General features: G+C 33.7%; 1 protein-coding gene across 3 annotated transcripts in view; it reads left to right on the plus strand.

The window, feature by feature from the left end:
• Positions 1-20,533, plus strand: part of LOC113519472 (endothelin-converting enzyme homolog) — a 61,824-nt gene that overhangs the window by 24,853 nt on the left and 16,438 nt on the right. For 2 of the 3 annotated variants that reach the window (XM_052897009.1, XM_052897008.1), the window contains 2 exons: positions 17,712-17,877; positions 19,041-19,253. In XM_052897009.1, the coding sequence (XP_052752969.1) occupies positions 17,712-17,877; positions 19,041-19,253 (379 nt within the window). Of the gene's footprint in view, positions 1-9,317; positions 9,413-17,711; positions 17,878-19,040; positions 19,254-20,533 lie in introns of those variants that run through there. The other variant, XM_052897010.1, reaches the window with a different exon arrangement.

The raw sequence follows: 20,533 nt of genomic DNA on the forward strand, positions 1-20,533 counted from the left end.
TAAAAGAAACGACTATAGCACTGTCCTGTCTTTGTTTGGAATGAAACGACGCGTCCTCCTTATCGAGTTGGCCCAAATAATTTAACCTACTTTAAAATCTGTCATGTGTATTTATATCCGACTATTGAGATGAGAGAGATGTTTGCCACGTCTAAATATATACATATAATATATCTATCTATCTAATAAGTGGCAGTTTTTAGCGTAATGGAACAGATTTCCAGCAATATGTATTATATTTTTTTATTTTTTGTTTGACAAACCAGTATTTTATTTTAAAATTAAATTACTAAACCAATTTTAATAATATTTCTATGGGACCATTCCGCAAGTACATCTTTTTAGATAAAAAAATAATTGTCCAAATCGATTTATAATTTTTTATGCAATTTAGAATGGCAAACAAGCTGACGGTCCACCTAATGGTAAGTGGTAACAGTTACCTCTAGACATGAACTGTACCATGGACATAACAAAGTATACTATATCGCCCATGATACCTCTCATTCGTTGCCTTCCATTCTGCCTTCATTCCTGAGGACAAAATTGCTTCTGTGGCACAGGTTTTTTTGCCCGAAAAAACCAGTTTTTCAATAACAATAACAATTAAATGCCTCTGTGTACCCTGTAATGTCATTGACATATACCATCCTACAAACAAAAACAACCATGCAAACACACTGCTTCACGCCAAAAACACGAATGCAACAAAGAGTTATGAGGTAACAAACATAAAAAGAAATATAATCGAATTAAGAACCTCCTTCTATTTTAAATCAATTCAAAATCATCCATCCAATACATCATCATCATCATCATCATCTATAATACATAGTTTTGAATAAATAATATATCGCATATATCTAATAAATACTAATCCGTCTTTTAAAAGAAAAACGTTCATGCTCGCTTTTTTACTTATTCAGAGAAGTATCTACCATACATTATTCTTATTTTATATATATTTATTCGTTTATACATATAATTTTAGTTTATATATATATATATATATATATATATATATATATATATATATATATATATATATATATATATATATATATATAATATAATTACTAGTACCGCATTCCCTATGGTTGACTGGGAGTGAATGCTTTTAGGTACGCCATGTACACACATAGTTGTATAAGTTGAACTTACTTTTTTAATCCAAACAAGTTTGTTCCGTGAAACGTAATCTATGCTGGACATCGATCTGTTTTGCTCGAGTGTCTCGACAACTCAAATACGTAGTAATTTCTTTGATTATTGAAACTAATGTCCTTTGTCCTTTTTCTTGGACTGATTCCGCTTATTCTAAATAATATTTGAGTTTTTCCTTATTTTTTTTATTTTCCTGTTATTCCATTTGCATGTGGAACCTTTTTTGCTTGTTTATGTTTGAATAAACATTGTTATATAATCTATTAATATAAATAAATAATAAGTGTGAAGCTTATATTTTCCGTATATTTAGTATAACGTACTACGTACTAAATATTATTTTTCTAGATCAGTGTTTTTCAACATGTGTCGCGACTCCTCAGGGGGTTTCTAAAAGTCACAAGAACTAACGCAGTAAAATATATATATATAAAAGCGAAGAGTCAAGGGTCGCGCAATATTTTTTGATACTAGGGAGTGTCGTGCCTCAAAAAAGGTTGAAAAACACTGTTCTAGAGGAAGAGATTTGTCCTTTACAGTGAAACGTCAATGAGAAGTAGAACAGGATTAAGTGTTTTTAAAGTTTTTTTAAAGAATGAAAGTAAGTGATAAATCGAATAATAGTTTACCACCTGCTTTGATCTGCTGATGGGGCATCAATTAGGTATAGTAGAGGTGGCACATCGTGAATAATTAATTACGATGGTTTCCAAGAGGACGTTTTTTGGTAGCAATGGCGTCGTTAGCGTTCATCATATCAGCTTTTAACTGTCCACTGCTGAACATAAGCTTTCCCCATAAGGAAAGTTTTGGCAATAGTTGCTACGCTTGGCAGACGGATTGGCAATAACAGCAAACGGTTTTAGAGATGTTTTAAGAGGGACATTAGCGTTAATTGCGAACAATTCCTTTTCCCCCTCCGCCCTACTTTCCGAAGCTTTAGTTGGTGATAACAAATGAGACATCATTAACCGATAACATGTTTAGAGTGTAATCTCTTGCGCATGCGCACGTGACGATTTAGATAAGTTGCATTCTAAAGTTAGAATTGTAGTGGAGATATTTGTCTCCGATAAATGTTGACCGGTTGTTGACTAAACATGTGATAGTATTAATATTTTGTCACGTCTTGTTCGTGTTTTGGTTTAATTTATTTATTACGATGTTTGTAAAGTGAATACATTTAAAAATAAGGACAGATATTTACAGCGAACATGTTGATATTTTGTTTTATAAATATTTTTCTTATATAGTCTTTAAAAAGAAGTACGTTCTCCGTTCGGTTGTGTTTTTTTTTGTTTGTTACCTTATAACTCCGTCAGTTCTAAATAAATTTGCAAAATTCTTTATTTATATGAAAGGATATACTTACAGATTGGTCCCATGGAAATTTTATCAAAATCGGATCAGTGGTTTAATTTTTATACCGAAATAACTGGTTTTGTCACAATTGAAGTTGGTCTTTTCTATAGTATATTTTTAGCTTTATTTATATTATTCAAGTATTTGTATACCAAATTTTATAATGATTGGTTAAGTCGTTAAAGAGGTAACAAACAAATAAAAGTCACTTTCAAATTTGTGATAATAGCTCAGTGTTTATTCTTATGATATCAGTAAGAATTTGATTTTGCCGACAAATATTTTGAGGCCCATATTATTATTGGATTGTTCGAGAAACTACGTCATATCTTTTCATCCAAAATAATTCAAAGTTTGGAGACGAAAGTCTTTAAGTGCATATTGTTAGTAATGACTTATGGAACCCGAAATATAGTCATACACGATTGCTCGTATGCATAAGCTTCAAATTACTCAACGGGCTATGGAGAGGCCTTTTTTTTATGGGTGAAAATGGAATGGTAACCCCACCTGCGCTGACGGTATACACCAGCGGGCGTGGCACCAGTGAAGGATGATAGGTGAGAATGAAGTAGGTCAGTTAGCCCATCATGACGAATTCAACAAGAATTGTTCACGATGGTTGCCAGGGGGAACCACGTGGAAGTCGACCTAATAGGGCTATCAATGGGGCTGTGAAACTCCATTGCTAACGATTCCTTTCCCCTCCCTATAGACAGGGCTATGCTCCGAATTTCTTTTTGCGTGACAGAATCCGAAATGAGGATATCCGCAAAAGAACCAAAGTTACCGCCAGAGCCCGTAGGATAAGCAAGCTGAAGTGGCAATAGGCTGGTCACATAGTTCGAAGAATCGATAACCGATGGGAGAAGAAAGGTTCTTGAGTGGCGATCCCGTACGGGCAAACGCAGTACGACACCCGACTGGATAGAGTGACGACCTCAAGTACATTGCAGGGAGCAGTGGATACAGGTGGCTCAGGACCGTTCTTTATGTCAGTCTATGGGGGTGGGATATATTCAGCAGTGGACGGATAATGGCTGAGATGATTATTATAGCATGAGTTTGCTTTGTTCAGAAAAAAAAATGCAGATTTTCCTGGTCAGCTCTCATTACTAGCCATTAGTTATTCGAACTATCTATCTATTACAGGATTAAAGATTTCTCCAAGACAAGTTAATTATAAATGGTAATAAAATACAAGACATTTGTGAGTATTTTGGTTGAGTAAAATGAAATAGTAATCCCACCTACGCTATCGTTATACACTGGTGGGATACCAGTAAGGGGTAATAGGTGAAGATGAAGCAGGTCGTTGGTCCATCATGACGAATACATCAATAATTAATGACAATGGTTTCCTGGGGGAACCGCGTGGAAGTCAACCTGATACGTCTGGTATGTTGCCAACAATGGGGCAGTTAGATCCCATTACTATATTCTAATTAGTAGAGGTATTGTTGTTTTTTTTTAATGGATGATAATGGAATGGTAATCCCGCTTGCGTAAACGGCATACGCTGGTGAGAAACCAGTGAGGGATGATAGGTGAGAATGAATAGCCAGGTCAGTTAGCCCATGGTGATGAATACACCTAGAATTCAGAACGATGGTTTCCAGGGAGATTACGGGGAGGTCGACCTGACAGGGTATATTGCTAACAATGGGACTGGTAGTCCGTATTACCAACAATCCCTTTCCCCCGGAGAGTTATTGTTAGTAATGAGGAGGATTGGGGGGGAAAGGGATTCTTAGTGATGAAGATTGGGAATCCCATTGCTAGCAATATACCTAACCAGGTCGACCTCCTTGCGGTTCCCCCAGGAAACTATCATGGTTAATTCCTGATGAATTCATCATGATGGGCTGACTGGCCTGTTTCCCTTCATTGGTGCTCCGCCAGCGTATCTCGTTACCATTCCATTTTCAACCTTCAAAAAAAAATGAGGAGTATAATTTTCATCGGTAGCAATATACCCTGTCGGGTCGACCTCCGCGCGGTCTTAACTGGAAACCATCGGAAATACGTGCTTATGCCTATGGGTGTTTCCTGTATTCCACAATGACGTCATTTTGTTTATTTTGATGTCGCTACGTTAGGTAAGCGCTTATTCCTATCCATTGAAACTGTTTACGTAACGCTTTTGATCTGTTTCATAACATTACTGGTTTATTCTGGAATAGGTCTGAATAAGGATAGCCAATCATAAATTACACGGCGTGAAATTTTTGGCCCATTTTCAAAAAGATGGAGGCTGTAATTTGGTGATAGTTATACCAAAAATACCCACATTACCTGTAACATCCTTAAGAGATGTCAGTTTTTGCATAACTGGCTAATGTGAGGTGATTTTGGACAAAAGTCGACTGCATGATAACCACTCGTTTTTCTATTGTGCTCTAAGCAAAACAAGCTATGCTATAAATATTATTATACGCATAGAATTTTTTTAATGGCTGAGAATGGAATAGTAATCCTGCCTGCGTTCGTAATATTTTCCTTATTTTATATACTAGTTACATCCCGCAGCTTTGTTTGCGTGTATCAGTATATATTCTAAGTTAGGATATAACCTATCCGTACACCAAATTTTATTCGAATGGGATCAGTAGTTTTTGCGTGAAAGAGTAACACAAAATTTATCTATTCATACAAAATTTCATTTATTAATACTATACGATGTGTATCCTTATATAATGAATGAATGGTTCAACCTTGATAACGTAAAGCCATATTAAAACAATGGAGGGTTTTACTTTTTGTAATTCAAATTGAACGAGTACTTTTCTAAGGAACTGCGTGAGATAACAAATGGTGAAAGTTAAGGGCACATTTTTTCCTTAAGCGGCGCTTTCAGCCCTTGAAAAACATTGTTTTATGGGTTACGACATCCTTATGGATATTTCCGCGAACTCTAATGAGAAAGAAACATAACCGAGAACAAAAGAAAGTGACAAATTGAAAAAAAAAACTCAACCCGAAAAAATGGGTTTCACAATTTTTTTACAGTTTATAATCACTATAATTTTTTTTTTCACTGTCATTATCATCATCGTCACTAATGTAAAGTCTATAGCACTTTCACAATTAACACGAATCTTACAACATCAACAAACATCATCACCAATGAATGGGGACTAGGATACCCATTGCTAGTAACATAGGATTGTTAACAATCAGGATATTAATCCTCATTTATTACTAACAAGCTTTATGGTATATTCATAAAACATAAACCAGTTTTTAAGTTAGACCTTCGGGAATACAACTGTAAATCCCGCATCCAATTTCGTTCTATAGTTTTTATTTGACGCCGGATTAAACATACATACAGACACACAAAATTTCTAAAAATCATAATTATAACTTTTTTTCGCTTTTATTAATCCCTCATATAGATTTTTCTCAAATATCTCCCATGTACAAACGTCGTCTATTTATGTGTATCTATTTCACCATATATACTTATTTAGAGACATGGTGTTCCTAATATAAATAATAGATCTTTTGATTTAATGTTTATGAGCGTATCTCACCAATAAACCATAGATAACACTACCATAGATGTTGCAGCTGTGCTTTGATGGATTCGTGTGGCGACGTTCGCATACGAAGTGGTCGTTAATGAACGGGAAACGTCAATCGGGAATCAATTGTCGCTCGTACCATCTTGCGACGACACGTGAAGGTATAAAGTTCGCGGATTAATTTTTTTATATGACTCGAGGATGAAAGATACCAAAAGGATATCCTATGTATATACAAAAATCGTCTGCTTGGATACCTCTGTCTCGTTCATGTTTCTGCCATGAAGGTGTTCTGTTTGCTTGCCTGTGTTTCGGTTTGAAGGGTGGGATCATTATCATCGTCATCATATTAGCAATTATCTGTTCACTGCTGAACATTGGCCTTCCCCATTAGGAGGGGCTTTGCCAATAGTTGCCACGGTTGGCAGGCGGGTTGGCAACCGCAGTTAGATTTTGGTGACATTTTAAGAGAAAGGCTGCTGCTTATCCCATTAGAATGAGCCACCCCTTCCTTTTCCTTGGGTGTCGTAAGAGGCGATTTAGGCAACCTAATGGTATGTATGAAGGATAGTACATTTGAATAAATATATGTGTACTCATAATATATATAAATAGAGTGACTGTTAAGTTTTTTTGCGGGCTCATCTCAGCACATAACAAGTTTTCAAACCCTGCAGTAAATAAAAAATTACGATGTAAAAGTGCTTGTAAACAAGTCTATTTGAATAAAAACAAAGAAAAAATAATCACGTAATATACACAGGCAATTTGAGAACGTTTAACTTTTCGAAGTTGGTTAAAACTTTTATGAACTCTCATTGTAGGGTCGCGTGACTGTGAGCCTTGCGTGGTTTCCGATTGTAAATTACTCCTTTATTGTAAATGGGATCTAATATAACCAAGTTAATACACTGCTAGCAAGTACCAACTAATAAATGGTAACTGCAAACTTACTATACTAAATGTAAACTGTAGAGAAACTCACAGTTAAGTGAACAAGTACTACTAGTACTTGTTCACTTAATTAATTTCACTTAATTTATAACAATCAATCTTAGAGAGGGAGAAAGGGATTGTTGGTAATGGAATCTAACAGCAGCATTGCTAATGTCAATTTCTGTCTGAAACCTCTCGTGAATAATTCCTCATAAATAGGTCACGATGGTGAAGTGAACTAATTTTTTGCTCACCATTAGTACCCCGCCAGCGCATACCGAAAGCGCAGACAAGTTTACCATTTTAATCCGTTAAAAAAATATTATTAAGTACTTTTTGCTCACTACCTCGTAAGTGTAAATTTCAGAAGCAGGAAAAGCAATAAAGCAGACCTAGACGTCGTATCGAGATGAAAATTTTAAGTTAAACCTTCACAAATACAACTATGAAAACCGCATGCAATTTGGTGCAGTAATTTTTGCGTAATACCTAATTAAATACTTAGATAGACAGATAGACAAAGTTCCTAAAAATAAATGTTTTGGCATCTATTGCTCTTATTAATACTTCTTATATTATTTTCTCAAATATCTCCCATGTTCAGTACAAGGGAGATATTTGAGAAAAATCGTGTAGTTGTGTAGTTACAATATTATTATTTTAGTAAGATAAATAAAATATATATGGATAATATAATATTATAATAATTATATGAAACATTTAACTGTCCTTTCTGTATTGCTATACCTATTTAAGTATGGTTGATATAGATATTCACCCAAACTGTTACATATAATATATTAATTTTCTTTATTCTATTGGACGAGTACAAATAGAACGTTCCTATATTGGTTTATTGTTACGCTATTTGTTGAGCTCAATCAAATATTATTCTCATATGGACTGTGGAAACAGTGACGTTCGTAAAATAATCCTGTAACTGATATCGACAATTAGAAGCAACATACTCGTATACGATCAGGGATATAGTTTTAGTAGTTTCTTTTAGACAAGATCTTTTGCAAAGAACGCGAAAAGTAAACAACTGTATTAGTCATTGAAACAAAAAAAAAAAAAAAACAATGTACATTGTGTCTGAATTGTGTGTCAATAATATATATGTCAATTTATATTCGATTCTAATATTTACGTTAATCACTAGAACAAAAGTCATTAACGGAATAATGTTTTTCCAATAAAAGGGTTCGTAGTTTAATATTAAAGGTATTGACATTATGAATAATTTTTAACTGGACAGGTAATTTATTAAACAATACTACCACTTAATGACGTGTACCGTATTTGACAATATATAATATTATAATATTGTTTTTTCTTAAATATCTCCCATATATAGATATCGATTAGCTACAATTTGATTATATTCGTACTTAAAATTTCAGGTACCAAGAAGGAATCTTATTTTTTATTTTATTTTTAATGTAATTTATTTTTGTAATGATAAAATCGCCGTGTAGTCCCAGCATAGAATAGGCCACCTCTTCCTTTCTCTTGGGTGTCGTAAGAGTCGACTAAGGTACAGAGAGGGATAGGCAGCAACGTCCCTTTTAAAACATCTCTAAAAGTCTAACTGCGGTTGCCAACCCGCCTGCCAAGCGTGGCAACGACTGGCAAAACTCCCCTTATGGAGAAGGCTTATGTCCAGCAGTGGACAGTTAACGGCTGAAATAATATAAATAAATGATAAAATCAAGAAAAAGTGACATCAAATCCGTACTATTTGGTCGTTTTGACTCTTTACGGCAGGATTTATGACGAACAAAATATCTCTCTTCATCTAGCTAGGGGCTTGGTTTCGGTGTGAATGTGCTTTATAGTTTGCGCGATGTTTGGGTACAAATAGGTCCAAATAAATTCGGAATTAGATCGTTGGCACTTGATTACTTCTGTTTACATCGGGTTTCACTATTTAAGAGTGGGTTCTATTGGTGAAATCGGATATTTTGTCTAAATGGCATGATAATAAATTGAAAATCACTCATAGTAAATTAACAGCTGGACACGCTGTATAGAAGATTCGAAAGCTTTTGTTCATTTACGACTCATATTTTATATTACTCATATTATAATGTTCTTCAATTGCCTTAGCAGAACACTCGCTTCCTTAAAAGAATGCCATTTTGATTTTAACCTGTATAGATAAATAACAATCTGGTCCATAAATTGAATGAGTATCTCGGACAGTATCTAGTCTATAAATACGTCTTCAATTTGCATCACAACTATTAAATCATACAGTGATCAATTCACAATAGAATAGTATAACGGGGTGATGTCAGGGCACTCATAGGTACCTGAGTACCTCATCGTGGCACAATGCATCTTGCTGTTACAGTTAGCGATCGACATAAGTGCACGTTAGTTCGGATAATTGTCCCATTGCAATGTCTAAGCTGATCATTGTGAGTACTGACTACATATTTTTTTTTATGTAAATAAACATGTTTCCTAATTTCTGTCTAAGTGCAGGTAATTTGAGAATTGATGTGTATGTTAATTACTACATTTGTACTCTTTAACAATTTGTTACAATAAATAGCTGACCGATTTCGCTTTTCAAGGTTAAGTCTTGAAGATACTTAGTAAAACTGACAGTTTAGAATTGGAATCTCAAAAGAGATAATATGAAAGAAAGCAGAAAATATTTTCTGTTAAAAATAAATTTAAAAATCATAGTGGTGATATTTTAATCACAACAGTAAAAAATATAGCATTCAACTATCGAGCATGAGTATGTGATGCGATCAAAAACATAATTGTAAACCTAGTTTAGAAAGTTAAGGGACACAGTCAAGTCCTGCAGATTTTTTTTTGATGCAACTTAGAATGGCGAACAAGTTGACAGCCCACCTGATGGAAAGTGATAACAGTCGCCTATAGACATGAGTAGTACCATGTACATAACAGAGTATACTCTTTAAGAAGTATTTATGTTTTCAACTTTAAAATTTTCAACTTACTTTCTATAGTTACCTTTGTCTTTATAAATCATAATAAGTCTACTGTAAAGCAGTTTACTTACTTGTTATTTCTATGGCGGTAATTAATTACTGAATTATCTTCAACGCTGTGATGGCGCTAAGCGCGAGTGAAGCCTTTCTAATGTTCCAGAAGTTGATGGGTTTCGTTGGTTGCTTACCACCGGGTGAACCGTATCTTTAAATGCTATTCCCGTCCTATAAAAAACAAACAGTTAGATAAATCCTCGTTTTATAAAAAAAAAAAATCTCATGCGACATTGGTTAATAGCAATGTAAATGACTATTCCCCCATATTCATAAAATCTAAAACCTTCTACAAATCTACTTTAACTATTACACTGTTTTGTTACTTCCTTTCAAATTAGGAATTTAATGTAAAAGAAAGAGACAAAATAGTTCAAAAGCTAAAATAGGTTTATGACACTTTTTACATTTTTATGAATAAAGCAGGTATATACATATTTTAAAGATATGAGATGATGATCCTACCTGCGCGAGTGAGCGATAGGTGAGGCAGAAGTCTAGTCAATTAGGCCATCAAGGTGAGTTTGCCAGGAATTAACCACGATGTTTTCCAGCGGGTACTGCGTGAACCTCGATTAGGCATTGTGTATTGCTAGTATGTTTATCGTTAGATCCCATTATCACCATTGTCAAGAATCTTTTCTCTCTTTTATCTACCAATTGGCTTACTTTTTTTTAATGGATGTAAATGAAATTGATGCCTCGCCTGCGCTATCGATATATGCTGGTGGACACCAGTAAGAGATGAGAATGAAAGCAGAAGGAATGAAAGTATCGTGACGAATTCAAGAATCTACCACGATGTTTTCCACGCGGTATCGTGTGAAAGTCGACCTGACAGGGTTTATTGCTAGCAATGGGGCTGCTAAACTCCGTAACTAACAATCCCTATCCCCCCAGATGGCTTACGTTAGCGTAGTTTGCTTTGGTCTTGACAGTTTCGGTATCGATTCCCATACGTCACTACGTGATACGACTACATATGGGCCATATGGAAGCATCTGGCACTGTTTACTGGTGAACACAACCATCTGATTGTAAACGTACGCATGTGAATTGTCATTCGATAGATGTTCTTTGATACACTCGGGCTTTTAATTAGGTCATAAACGAATGATGGTCTGAGAATCGTTTTATTTTTTATGTGAACAACAAAAAGGTTTTGGACTGTATTTTTTATTATATCTTTGCCAATTCTACACCAACTTTTCTTATTGTTAAACACTTTAATTTTAAGCTCCGAAAAGATCTGCTACTACCGTAACGATTGAAATGACAGTATATTGAGACGTAACACCTTAATCTTTAGAAACAGAGAAACATGAAGGGTATCACCACCTTCTCACTCTATTCTGTGATATCAGTGATGCTTAGTTACTGTTAAATCGATTGTCAACTTGATTGCCATTTGAAGTTGCATGAAAATTTAAATATGGGTCCAATATGGGATGCAAATATATAATATGCAAAAAATCTGTAAACTGATTAAGTTTAAAGACAACAGAAACTGACCTGTCTTTTTTCATTATCTAGTCTGTGTTATGTATATATTTATGTGTATGTATATGTAGTATGTACTATTCGTTGTAATAAGTAGTCTAATAAACAATATGTATTTGATATTTTTGTGCATTATACTTAAAAATTATTGATCTAAACTCTTGCGTCACATACCCACTTCTATGTGTTCTCCTTTAACCGAAGGTTGTCTGTAAGAGATTGCCCTACCGATAATACCGCCTCTTGTACCTTTATATGTATATTTTGATCTGTACTCCACGCTACTGTATTTCAGTTGAATTGTTTATATGCCATTGTTTATTTTTATGTTTTGGTGCAATAAAACGTTAAATAAATATCAATAGGACCCTGTCATTGTATGCTATTAATATAGGCTGTGTGGTCCCGGCATAGAATAAGCCACCTCTTGTTTTCCTGTGGATGTCGTAAGAAGTGACTAAGAGAACTTAATGGATGAGGGATGGCAAAACTTCTCTTATGGGTAAAGCTTATGTTCAACGGGTAAAATGATTGTATGCTAGCATAAGTGGGTACACTTATTTTTGGATTGTGTTCAGAGGAATTATTCAATATGCCTACGACCACTTTCTATCATCGTACGGCTCGCCATCGACAGGGAGTTCACCCTCATACCTTACAGCCTAAATGGTCGCGTACAACGCGGTTTCAGAGATGCTTTCTCTCACGAAAACTCAGGTTATGGAATGAGCTCCCTGCCGAGGTTTTCCCAAGAGACTACAGCATGGGGTTCTTCAAAAGGGGGGTAAAGAGGTTTCTTCAGGGTCGGCAACGCGCGCGAAATACCTCTGGTATTGCAGGCGTTCATAGGCTACGGTAACCGCTTACCATCAGGTGGGCCGTATGCTTGTTTGCCACCTCAGTGGTATAAAAAAAAAATGGGTACACCATTCCATAATAGTACAATCCAAAATACTGTTTCATTTTGCCAGCATTACTTGCTTATTTCTGTCTCAGGGGGTACAATAAACGTATTTAGATAAATTGAACCCTCTAGTAACGAGGTATTATTCCCATTTCTATACAAAGTGATATAATAAAACAGCTCAACCCTCCAACGCTGTTCTGCTTGCAGAGGGTTGAAGTTAAGGCGACAATAGCCAGTTTTCAATTACCAAGCAGTGTAATGAACGTTTATAGAGGTTGGATGCTATTGGATAGTATTCGTTTACTATTTTACTGTATTTCAAATGGTTTTTATTATGAAAGCGGTTTAAATAAACATATATTATATCTCGTCTGTTGTGTGCGGTTAGCGTATAGAGAAACGTAAAAATTTAGTTTATCCTAACCCTCTTATACAGTAGTTTCATTGCTAGCAATATACCCTGTCAGTGCGACGAACCGTGGATCTCGTTGAAAACTATCGTGCTCAGTTCCAAGTAAATTCATCACATTGGGCTTACTGACTTGCCTTTTCATCAATCATCACTCATTGGTACCTAACCAGTGTCCACCGTTAGCGCAGGCGGTGTTCCATACCATTATTGTGTATAAAAAAATTCTCTTATACATAAAAACTAAAACCTATATTAATAATTGCACTATTTTGTTACTTTCTTTCAAATTGAGAATTTAATGTAGAAGAAAGAGACAAAACAGTTCACTAGCCAAAATTGGTTTAATAGTGGTTTGACGATTTTATAAATAAGTTTCCATAGTTGTGTTAGTAAAAAAATAATTCTATGTTTTATTATGTGGAAATTGTAAATATTTATGTAGAAATTTTAGTTCCAAAATAAATACTAGTAAAGAATAAGTATAGACAATTTTCTCTTTGTTTTAAAGTAGTTGTATGTAGCCGATAAAAGAGGGTATAATTGTTATAAGAGGATTCCTTCTTATTTTTTTTTTTTGAAATTTTCTCAAATATATATAATAAATTGCCTGTTTAAATAAATATAACATTAAACAGGCACTCAAAATTTTAGGAATAAATAAGTACCTTACCACGACTAGTTTATTTTAATATCAATAGATGGCGATAATTTCAATTTAGAACACGGCACGATTGTTATCTCTGATTGCTAACATGTATTGTTTTAGTTTTGGCTTGTTTAGACTATCTCTATACATATCAAAAACAACATTTCTCTTGAAAGGGTTTTGAACAACAAATGGTCTGTGTCAATACCTAACAAAACTGTCGGTTAAATTCAAACATACTTTGAAAGTTTCTACAGGATATCTTTTATTCGCATGTGGGGTCAGCTAAGCCATTACACGTCGACCCATCGGGATCTTTTGTGCTTCCCCCTGCCTTATACCATTATTTTATAGATCCTGTGTATTACCTTAACGATATCCCGCGGTTTAAGATATCTGTAGTCCCCTGGCTCTGGATAAGCCTTTCCCAGTAGACTCATTATTCTTTTTTTATCTACAGTTTAGTTATATACTACTCAATGAGATGTAAGTTTTGTTGGTTTACTTAACACTTATTTTACTATGATAATAGGTATAATTTACTATATTCATAGGTAGTCATTTTACCAAGACTAAAGGTTTTTTTTTAAATATATTTACAAAATTATATTCTTCAGTTAATACAAACTACTTTGTTAATACGGAGTAAGTATTAGATCTACTGCTTGGTTTAAACGTCGCAAGTAGGTACCGAGTCGAGTCAACTATGAGTAGAGTTCCAATTCGAGTTAGACATCGTATTAACTCGGGTAAATCGAGTTAGAAAAAAATCTAGTTGGCCCCTCTCTAGATCGCACATCGCAACCTATCAAATGTTTAGGAGCGTCAAAATATTTTTCGACCCATGTTTCTTTGGTTTTTTTTTTATTTTATTTTTTTATACAACTTAGAATGGCAAACAAGCTGACGGTCCACCTGATAAAAAGTAGTAACCATCGCCTATAAACATGAGCAGTACCATGGACATAACAGAGTATACTGTTTAGCCCATGATACCCCCCATGCGTTGCCATTCCTGAGGACTCAGGTGTTATTCCTCTGTACCCAGTAAATATAAATAGAACACTCCATTTATAGAGTGCTAACGATTTCCATTTTCCCCTGTATAATTATGGCGGTACAAAGGGATATTTATTTTTGTAGATAATTGTATAATTATTATTATAATAAGATTTTATTTGTAATTACAAGAAAAAACGACGTTTAATTGTTTACGTTATGTGCAGAATAAAAAGTATATTATATTTTTTTTATTAATATAAAGTCTTAGATTATATAGATAGTGTCTCCATAATATAATCATAATAAGAGAAAAACTGATTAACTTTTTCATACAATTTTGCGTGATAAATAGTTATGAGTGTTTTCATTATAACTTCTATATTTATTTTGTCTTATAATTTCTGCATCTTTTTAATGCGTAAACATTAATTTTATTTATTAAATAATACGTCAAGATACATTTTATGCGTAAGTATATACAACAATTTAGCAATTAACTGACAAAAATTTTACCCATTTTTGAGGTTCGATGCTCTATCTATATAATCTAAGTATAAAGTATATATTTACAATTATGTAGATTATATTTTATATTCCTTTATTATAAAAATGTCCAACTCATAAACCTTTTTTAGCTATTGCAATGTTTTGTCTCTTTCTTTTATACTATATTACCAATTTGATAGAGACAAATCAGTGTAATAGTTAAAATTGGTTTGTAGAAGGATTCAGGCTTTATGAATAAGGGGGGGGGGGGGTACATGTATAAATTTTATTATCTATAATTTATATTCGTGTAAAAGTGACGATCCTCTGATGTGAATATAAATACAGTGAGTGTAAAAAGTATTCGTACACCTAGGGTTGTAATAAAAAAAATACGAATTTGATAGATTTTCCTCTATTTATTTAATTTAAATCAATACTGTTAAATAGTTTAACATTCCCGCACTTTGTTTATGATAATTTTAGTTTTTAAAAAAAAAAAATATACAACATAAAAATAGTTTAACGTTAACTAAGCAAATAATGACAAACAAAAAGTATTCGTACATTCATTCTTTTTTAAATGAAATTCTGTATAAATCATTTAATCAATTGAATTTTTCATATGCCTACAATGCCAAATTTTAATACGTAGGTATAGATATTAGACGTTTTAGTTGCACTCGTGACAAGTATAGACGTGTTTAGTTACAAAAATGGGTCGTAAAGCAAAAAAAACGAGTGAACAGGAGAGAAAAATAATTATTAATTTGCATAATCAATGCAAATCATTATGTGAAATTGCAAAATTTGTCAATAGACCACGTTCAACCGTACAGACTGTAATTGATCGGTTTTCTATTACTAAAACACTAAAAAACAAACCCAGAGGTGGGGCGTCCATCAAAAATCACGCCTCGATTGGATCGGAAAATTTTAAATTGTGTAAAAAAAAAAATCCAAAAATTAGTGCCCCTCGAGTGTTACAAGAAATTAATAATATCAATGATTGCCATATTTCTGTCAGTACCGTTCGGAACGTATTACGTAGTAACGATTATCATGGAAGAACTGCGCGTAAAAAGTATTGGGTAAATGATATTAATAGAAAAAAAAGATTAGAATTCGCAAAAAAATATATTAATGAAAAAAATCATTTTTGGCAAACTGTTATTTACTCAGATGAATCAAAATATAATATTTTCAAATCGGATGGACATCATATGGTATGGAAAAAACCTAATATGGAATATAAGAAAGAAAATTTATGTCCAACGGTAAAACACGGTGGTGGGTCAGTATTTGTATGGGGTTGCATGAGTGCTTTTGGGGTGGGAAAACTTGCATTTATTGATGGAATTAGGGATTACAAAACGTATATTAATATTTTAAAAGAGAATCTTCTCTCTAGTGCAGCTCAAATGGGTTTTAACAATAATTGGATATTTTTACAAGATAATGACCCTAAACATAAAGCATGGAATACTAAAGCATGGATCCTGTTTAACGCTCCAAAATACCTAGAGATTCCTCCTCAATCACCTGATATTAATATTATAGAGCATGTGTGGGATTATCTCGATAATAAAATTCGAAATCGACCAATTTCGAGTAAAGAAACACTAAAAATTGCGCTTCGCGAAGAATGGGCATTGATACCGTCTTCTTATATTTTCAAACTAGTTGATTCGATGCCGCAGAGACTCCAAACTATCATCAATGCTAACGGTAGTCCAACAAAATATTTTTTTTATATTCATTTACTTATAAATTTTATAAGTGTACGAATACTTTTTGTTTGTCATTATTTGCTTAGTTAACGTAAAAATATTTTTATGTTGTATAATTTTTTTTATTAAAAAACAAAAATTATCATAAATAAAGTGCGGGAATGTTAAAATATTTAATAGTATTGATTTAAATTAGATAAATAAAAGAAAGTCTATCAAATTCGTATTTTTTTTATTACAACCCTAGGTGTACGAATACTTTCTACACTCACTGTATTTTTAGCTCCAAATCACTATAGAGCACACGCTATTGAAATTTTTCTGGCCACAAGGAAACAGCTGACGTTTTCGACTTATAAATTAATTGCATGATCAATCAACCGTGTAGGTAATAAACATAAATCGACATACGGCTAACAAGAACTAAAGAGCTACTTTTTTTTATATATATATCGATTTACGCAGAAGCGCTAGAAAAGTGATAGATGTTTAACTTTTGTAAACTATTATAGGTTACTATAATCTATTTCATAGAAATAAACAAATAACTGACCCGATTATAATCAAAACATGTTATATGTTATAAAAAAAAAAAAAAAACTAATCAATTGATTGTTCTAATTTTACTGATCTTCTTTAGAGAGAGTTCGGCTCTGTAATATTTTTAATAAAACTCGATTACATTTTCATTAAATTTTAAAATTAAATATATATATATATATATATATATATATATATATATATATATATATATATATATATATATATATATATATATATATATATATATATATATATTCTTTGAAAAAAAAAATCAACACCTGAGTTTCTTTTTGGTCATTCTTCTCAGCTGCAATTGTATTGTACATTGGACGATAGAATCATAAAAAAGGGTGTTCAAAATATTTAACGTATTATATATTATCGATATTTAAATCCAATTACATATCTACTTTAAAAATTATCACATTTTTTATGTAAAAGTTTAATAAAATAGTGTAATTCTATTCCAGGGCGTGTCGTTCATAGGATGGCACCAGCGTACGAAGTTGGAGCGGGTGCTTTTGATCCTGATAGCTGCCCTTCTTCTAGCCGTGCTTCTCACCACATCCCTCCTTCTTGCTATGAGAGGCCCTTCTTACCTACCAGTACCGCCCTGTTATCAACCAGAACCAAAAGGTAAGGAAATAGATATACGTATTTATTTGTCATTAAAAAAATACTGGAAATGTAACACAGCGCCATCTAGTTCTTATCTAAGCAAAACTTTTACTATTGTGTACTAGACAAATAATAAATATAATTAAATATATTTTTTGAATATGTACATACATATGCAAATGCACTTTTACCGTTCCTTATGACAGTCTATGGGGGAGGCCTATGTTAAGTAGTGGACAGACAATGGTTGAGATTATGATGATGATATGTATATACATGTTATACATAAAAAACACCCAGACCCATACAAGCACATACTCATACATACAATTATTTGTAAGGTGCGGGGATCAAAACCATTGGAAAGTACTCGTAATGTAGTGTATTAAATCACTAGACTAACAAGCCGAAGTCAAGGTTCATCAGACAAGCAGACAAATTTTAAAAAAGTATTATTTTTACTTTTATATTTACTTTTATTTTACTTATCTAGTCACAAATTTGTTATATTAGTAAGGTCATCGAGGCCCTCTAAGTGTATCTCGTTGATATTGAAATAAACAATGGAAAATAGGAGGAGGGAGTAGGCGGACGCACCCAACTCGGCAATTGCTTTTATAGCTCGCATTAAGACATCTGTCGCCGATTCGTAGGGCCGTTATGTGTTCTGCTAGGGCAATAATATTGTATGCCTACAACGACCATCTATTCTATTCTATTCTATACAGTTGCGAACTTATTTCGCAACTCACTTCACGTTTAATTTTACTTCACCTAAATTCACATCAGAGGGGAGGAGGAAGGGATTGTTAGTAATGGAACCTAATTGACCCATTGCTAGCAATCAACCTTATCAGGTCGACTTTCACGTGGTTCCCCCTGGAAACCGTCGTGGTTAATTCCAGTAGAATTCATCGCGCTGGGCTAACTGACTTTTTGTCTTTTTGCCTTTTCATTCCTATCTGTCACCCCTCACTGGTATCCCGCCAGCGTATTCCGATAGCGCAGGCGGGGTTACCATTTCATTATCACTCAATAAAAAAAAATCACATCAGGGAGAAAGGGATTGTTAGTAATAGCAGCCCCATTGCTAGCAACATACCTTATTAGGTCAACCTCCACGTGCCCCCCTCTGGAAAGCATCGCATATATCTTAAACATTGTATTTAAATTATTTTCAGAAGCATCCAGCGTGTGCCTGTCCAGTTCGTGTATTTACACAGCAAGTGAAGTGATCAGGGCATTGGACGAGACCCAAGATCCTTGTAATGACTTCTACGAGTTCGCGTGCGGCGGATGGATCCGGAACAACCCGATCCCCGAGGGTAAATCCACGTGGGGGATCTTCAGTAACATCGAGTTGCAGAATCAACTAACAATACGTTACGCACTTGGTAAGTCATTATAGTCTATAAAACTTAAACGTGACCAAGTTTTGTAGGATTATCACAAAAACATTCTCCAAATTGAGAGCTATTTACGCTACTACTCGTAATTGATATGTTCATCTAGCCTTAAGCTTACTTATATTGTACGTTGTGTTTTATTGTAATTTTAATTAAATCTAACTACGTTTTTAAATCCGACTTCCAAGCGTGGCAACAACCCTCCTTTATGGGGGAGCCCTATGCTTTTTTTAATGAGTGAAAATGGTATGGTAACCCCGCCTGCGCTAACGGGATACGCTGGCGGAGCATCAGTGACGGGTGATAGATGAGAATAAAAACAGGCCAGTTAGCCCATCATGATGAATTCATCAGGAATTAATCATGATAGTTTCCAGGGGGAACCGCGAGGTGGTCGACCTGGTTGGGTATATTGCTAGCAATGGGATTCTCAGTCTCCATTACTAACAATCCCTTTCCCCCCAATGTTAACGTTATTAAATCAAACGTGTTGAACAGGAATACTTAAATATATCCTTAAAGTTGTTACTAGACCGTGTAGATAGGTAGACACATGTTAAAATACGGATATCATTTTAGATGTAACATTTAAATTCTTCTAGAGCTAAGACTAATAAAATATGTTTAACTCATTTATAATGCTGATTGATGCCTATAGTTTTTTGTTTGTCTGTTGTAATGTCTGTTAATGCCAAGGGTATGTGAGCACTAACTTGTAGGTAACCTGCATACCAATTGTATTGTACTTATGTTGTTATAAAAAAAAAAAAAAAACTTGCTGGAGTTTCGTCGGGTGACCACAGAGTATTTGTGTTCAGACGTTTTTATTTAAGTCTTTTTATATTATTCTTGTTATATATGTGTAATATTCCTTTTTTTATATGTTGTTGTATTCATGATTTCCTGGGTGGGCGTATTGGGGGACTGTAAGGCTCACCCAGTGGATGTAATAAATAAATAAATAAATAAAAACAACCACAATTATAGATACAGTAAAATCTTGATTATCCGAATCAGATAAAACCAGGTGTATTCCGTATAATCTAAAATCCGGATAATCGATTTCAAAGTCAAATGAAACAATATATATTTAAATTTTAATGTATTGTTTTTATTATGTAAAAAGTTTTACATACGTCATTTAGACTAGGGCTGTTCTAACTAAATAGGATCTAGGTCAATAAAAATGACTAAATCCATTGAGATTGCAAAATATTTTTTGAAACAAAATAACTGTATTATTGTTATTATTTTGTTATTTTATTACT

The sequence above is a fragment of the Galleria mellonella genome, unplaced genomic scaffold (genome assembly GCF_026898425.1).
Source record: "Galleria mellonella isolate WM207_F2 unplaced genomic scaffold, CSIRO_AGI_GalMel_v1 utg352, whole genome shotgun sequence".
Classification (NCBI taxonomy): Eukaryota; Metazoa; Arthropoda; class Insecta; order Lepidoptera; family Pyralidae; genus Galleria; species Galleria mellonella.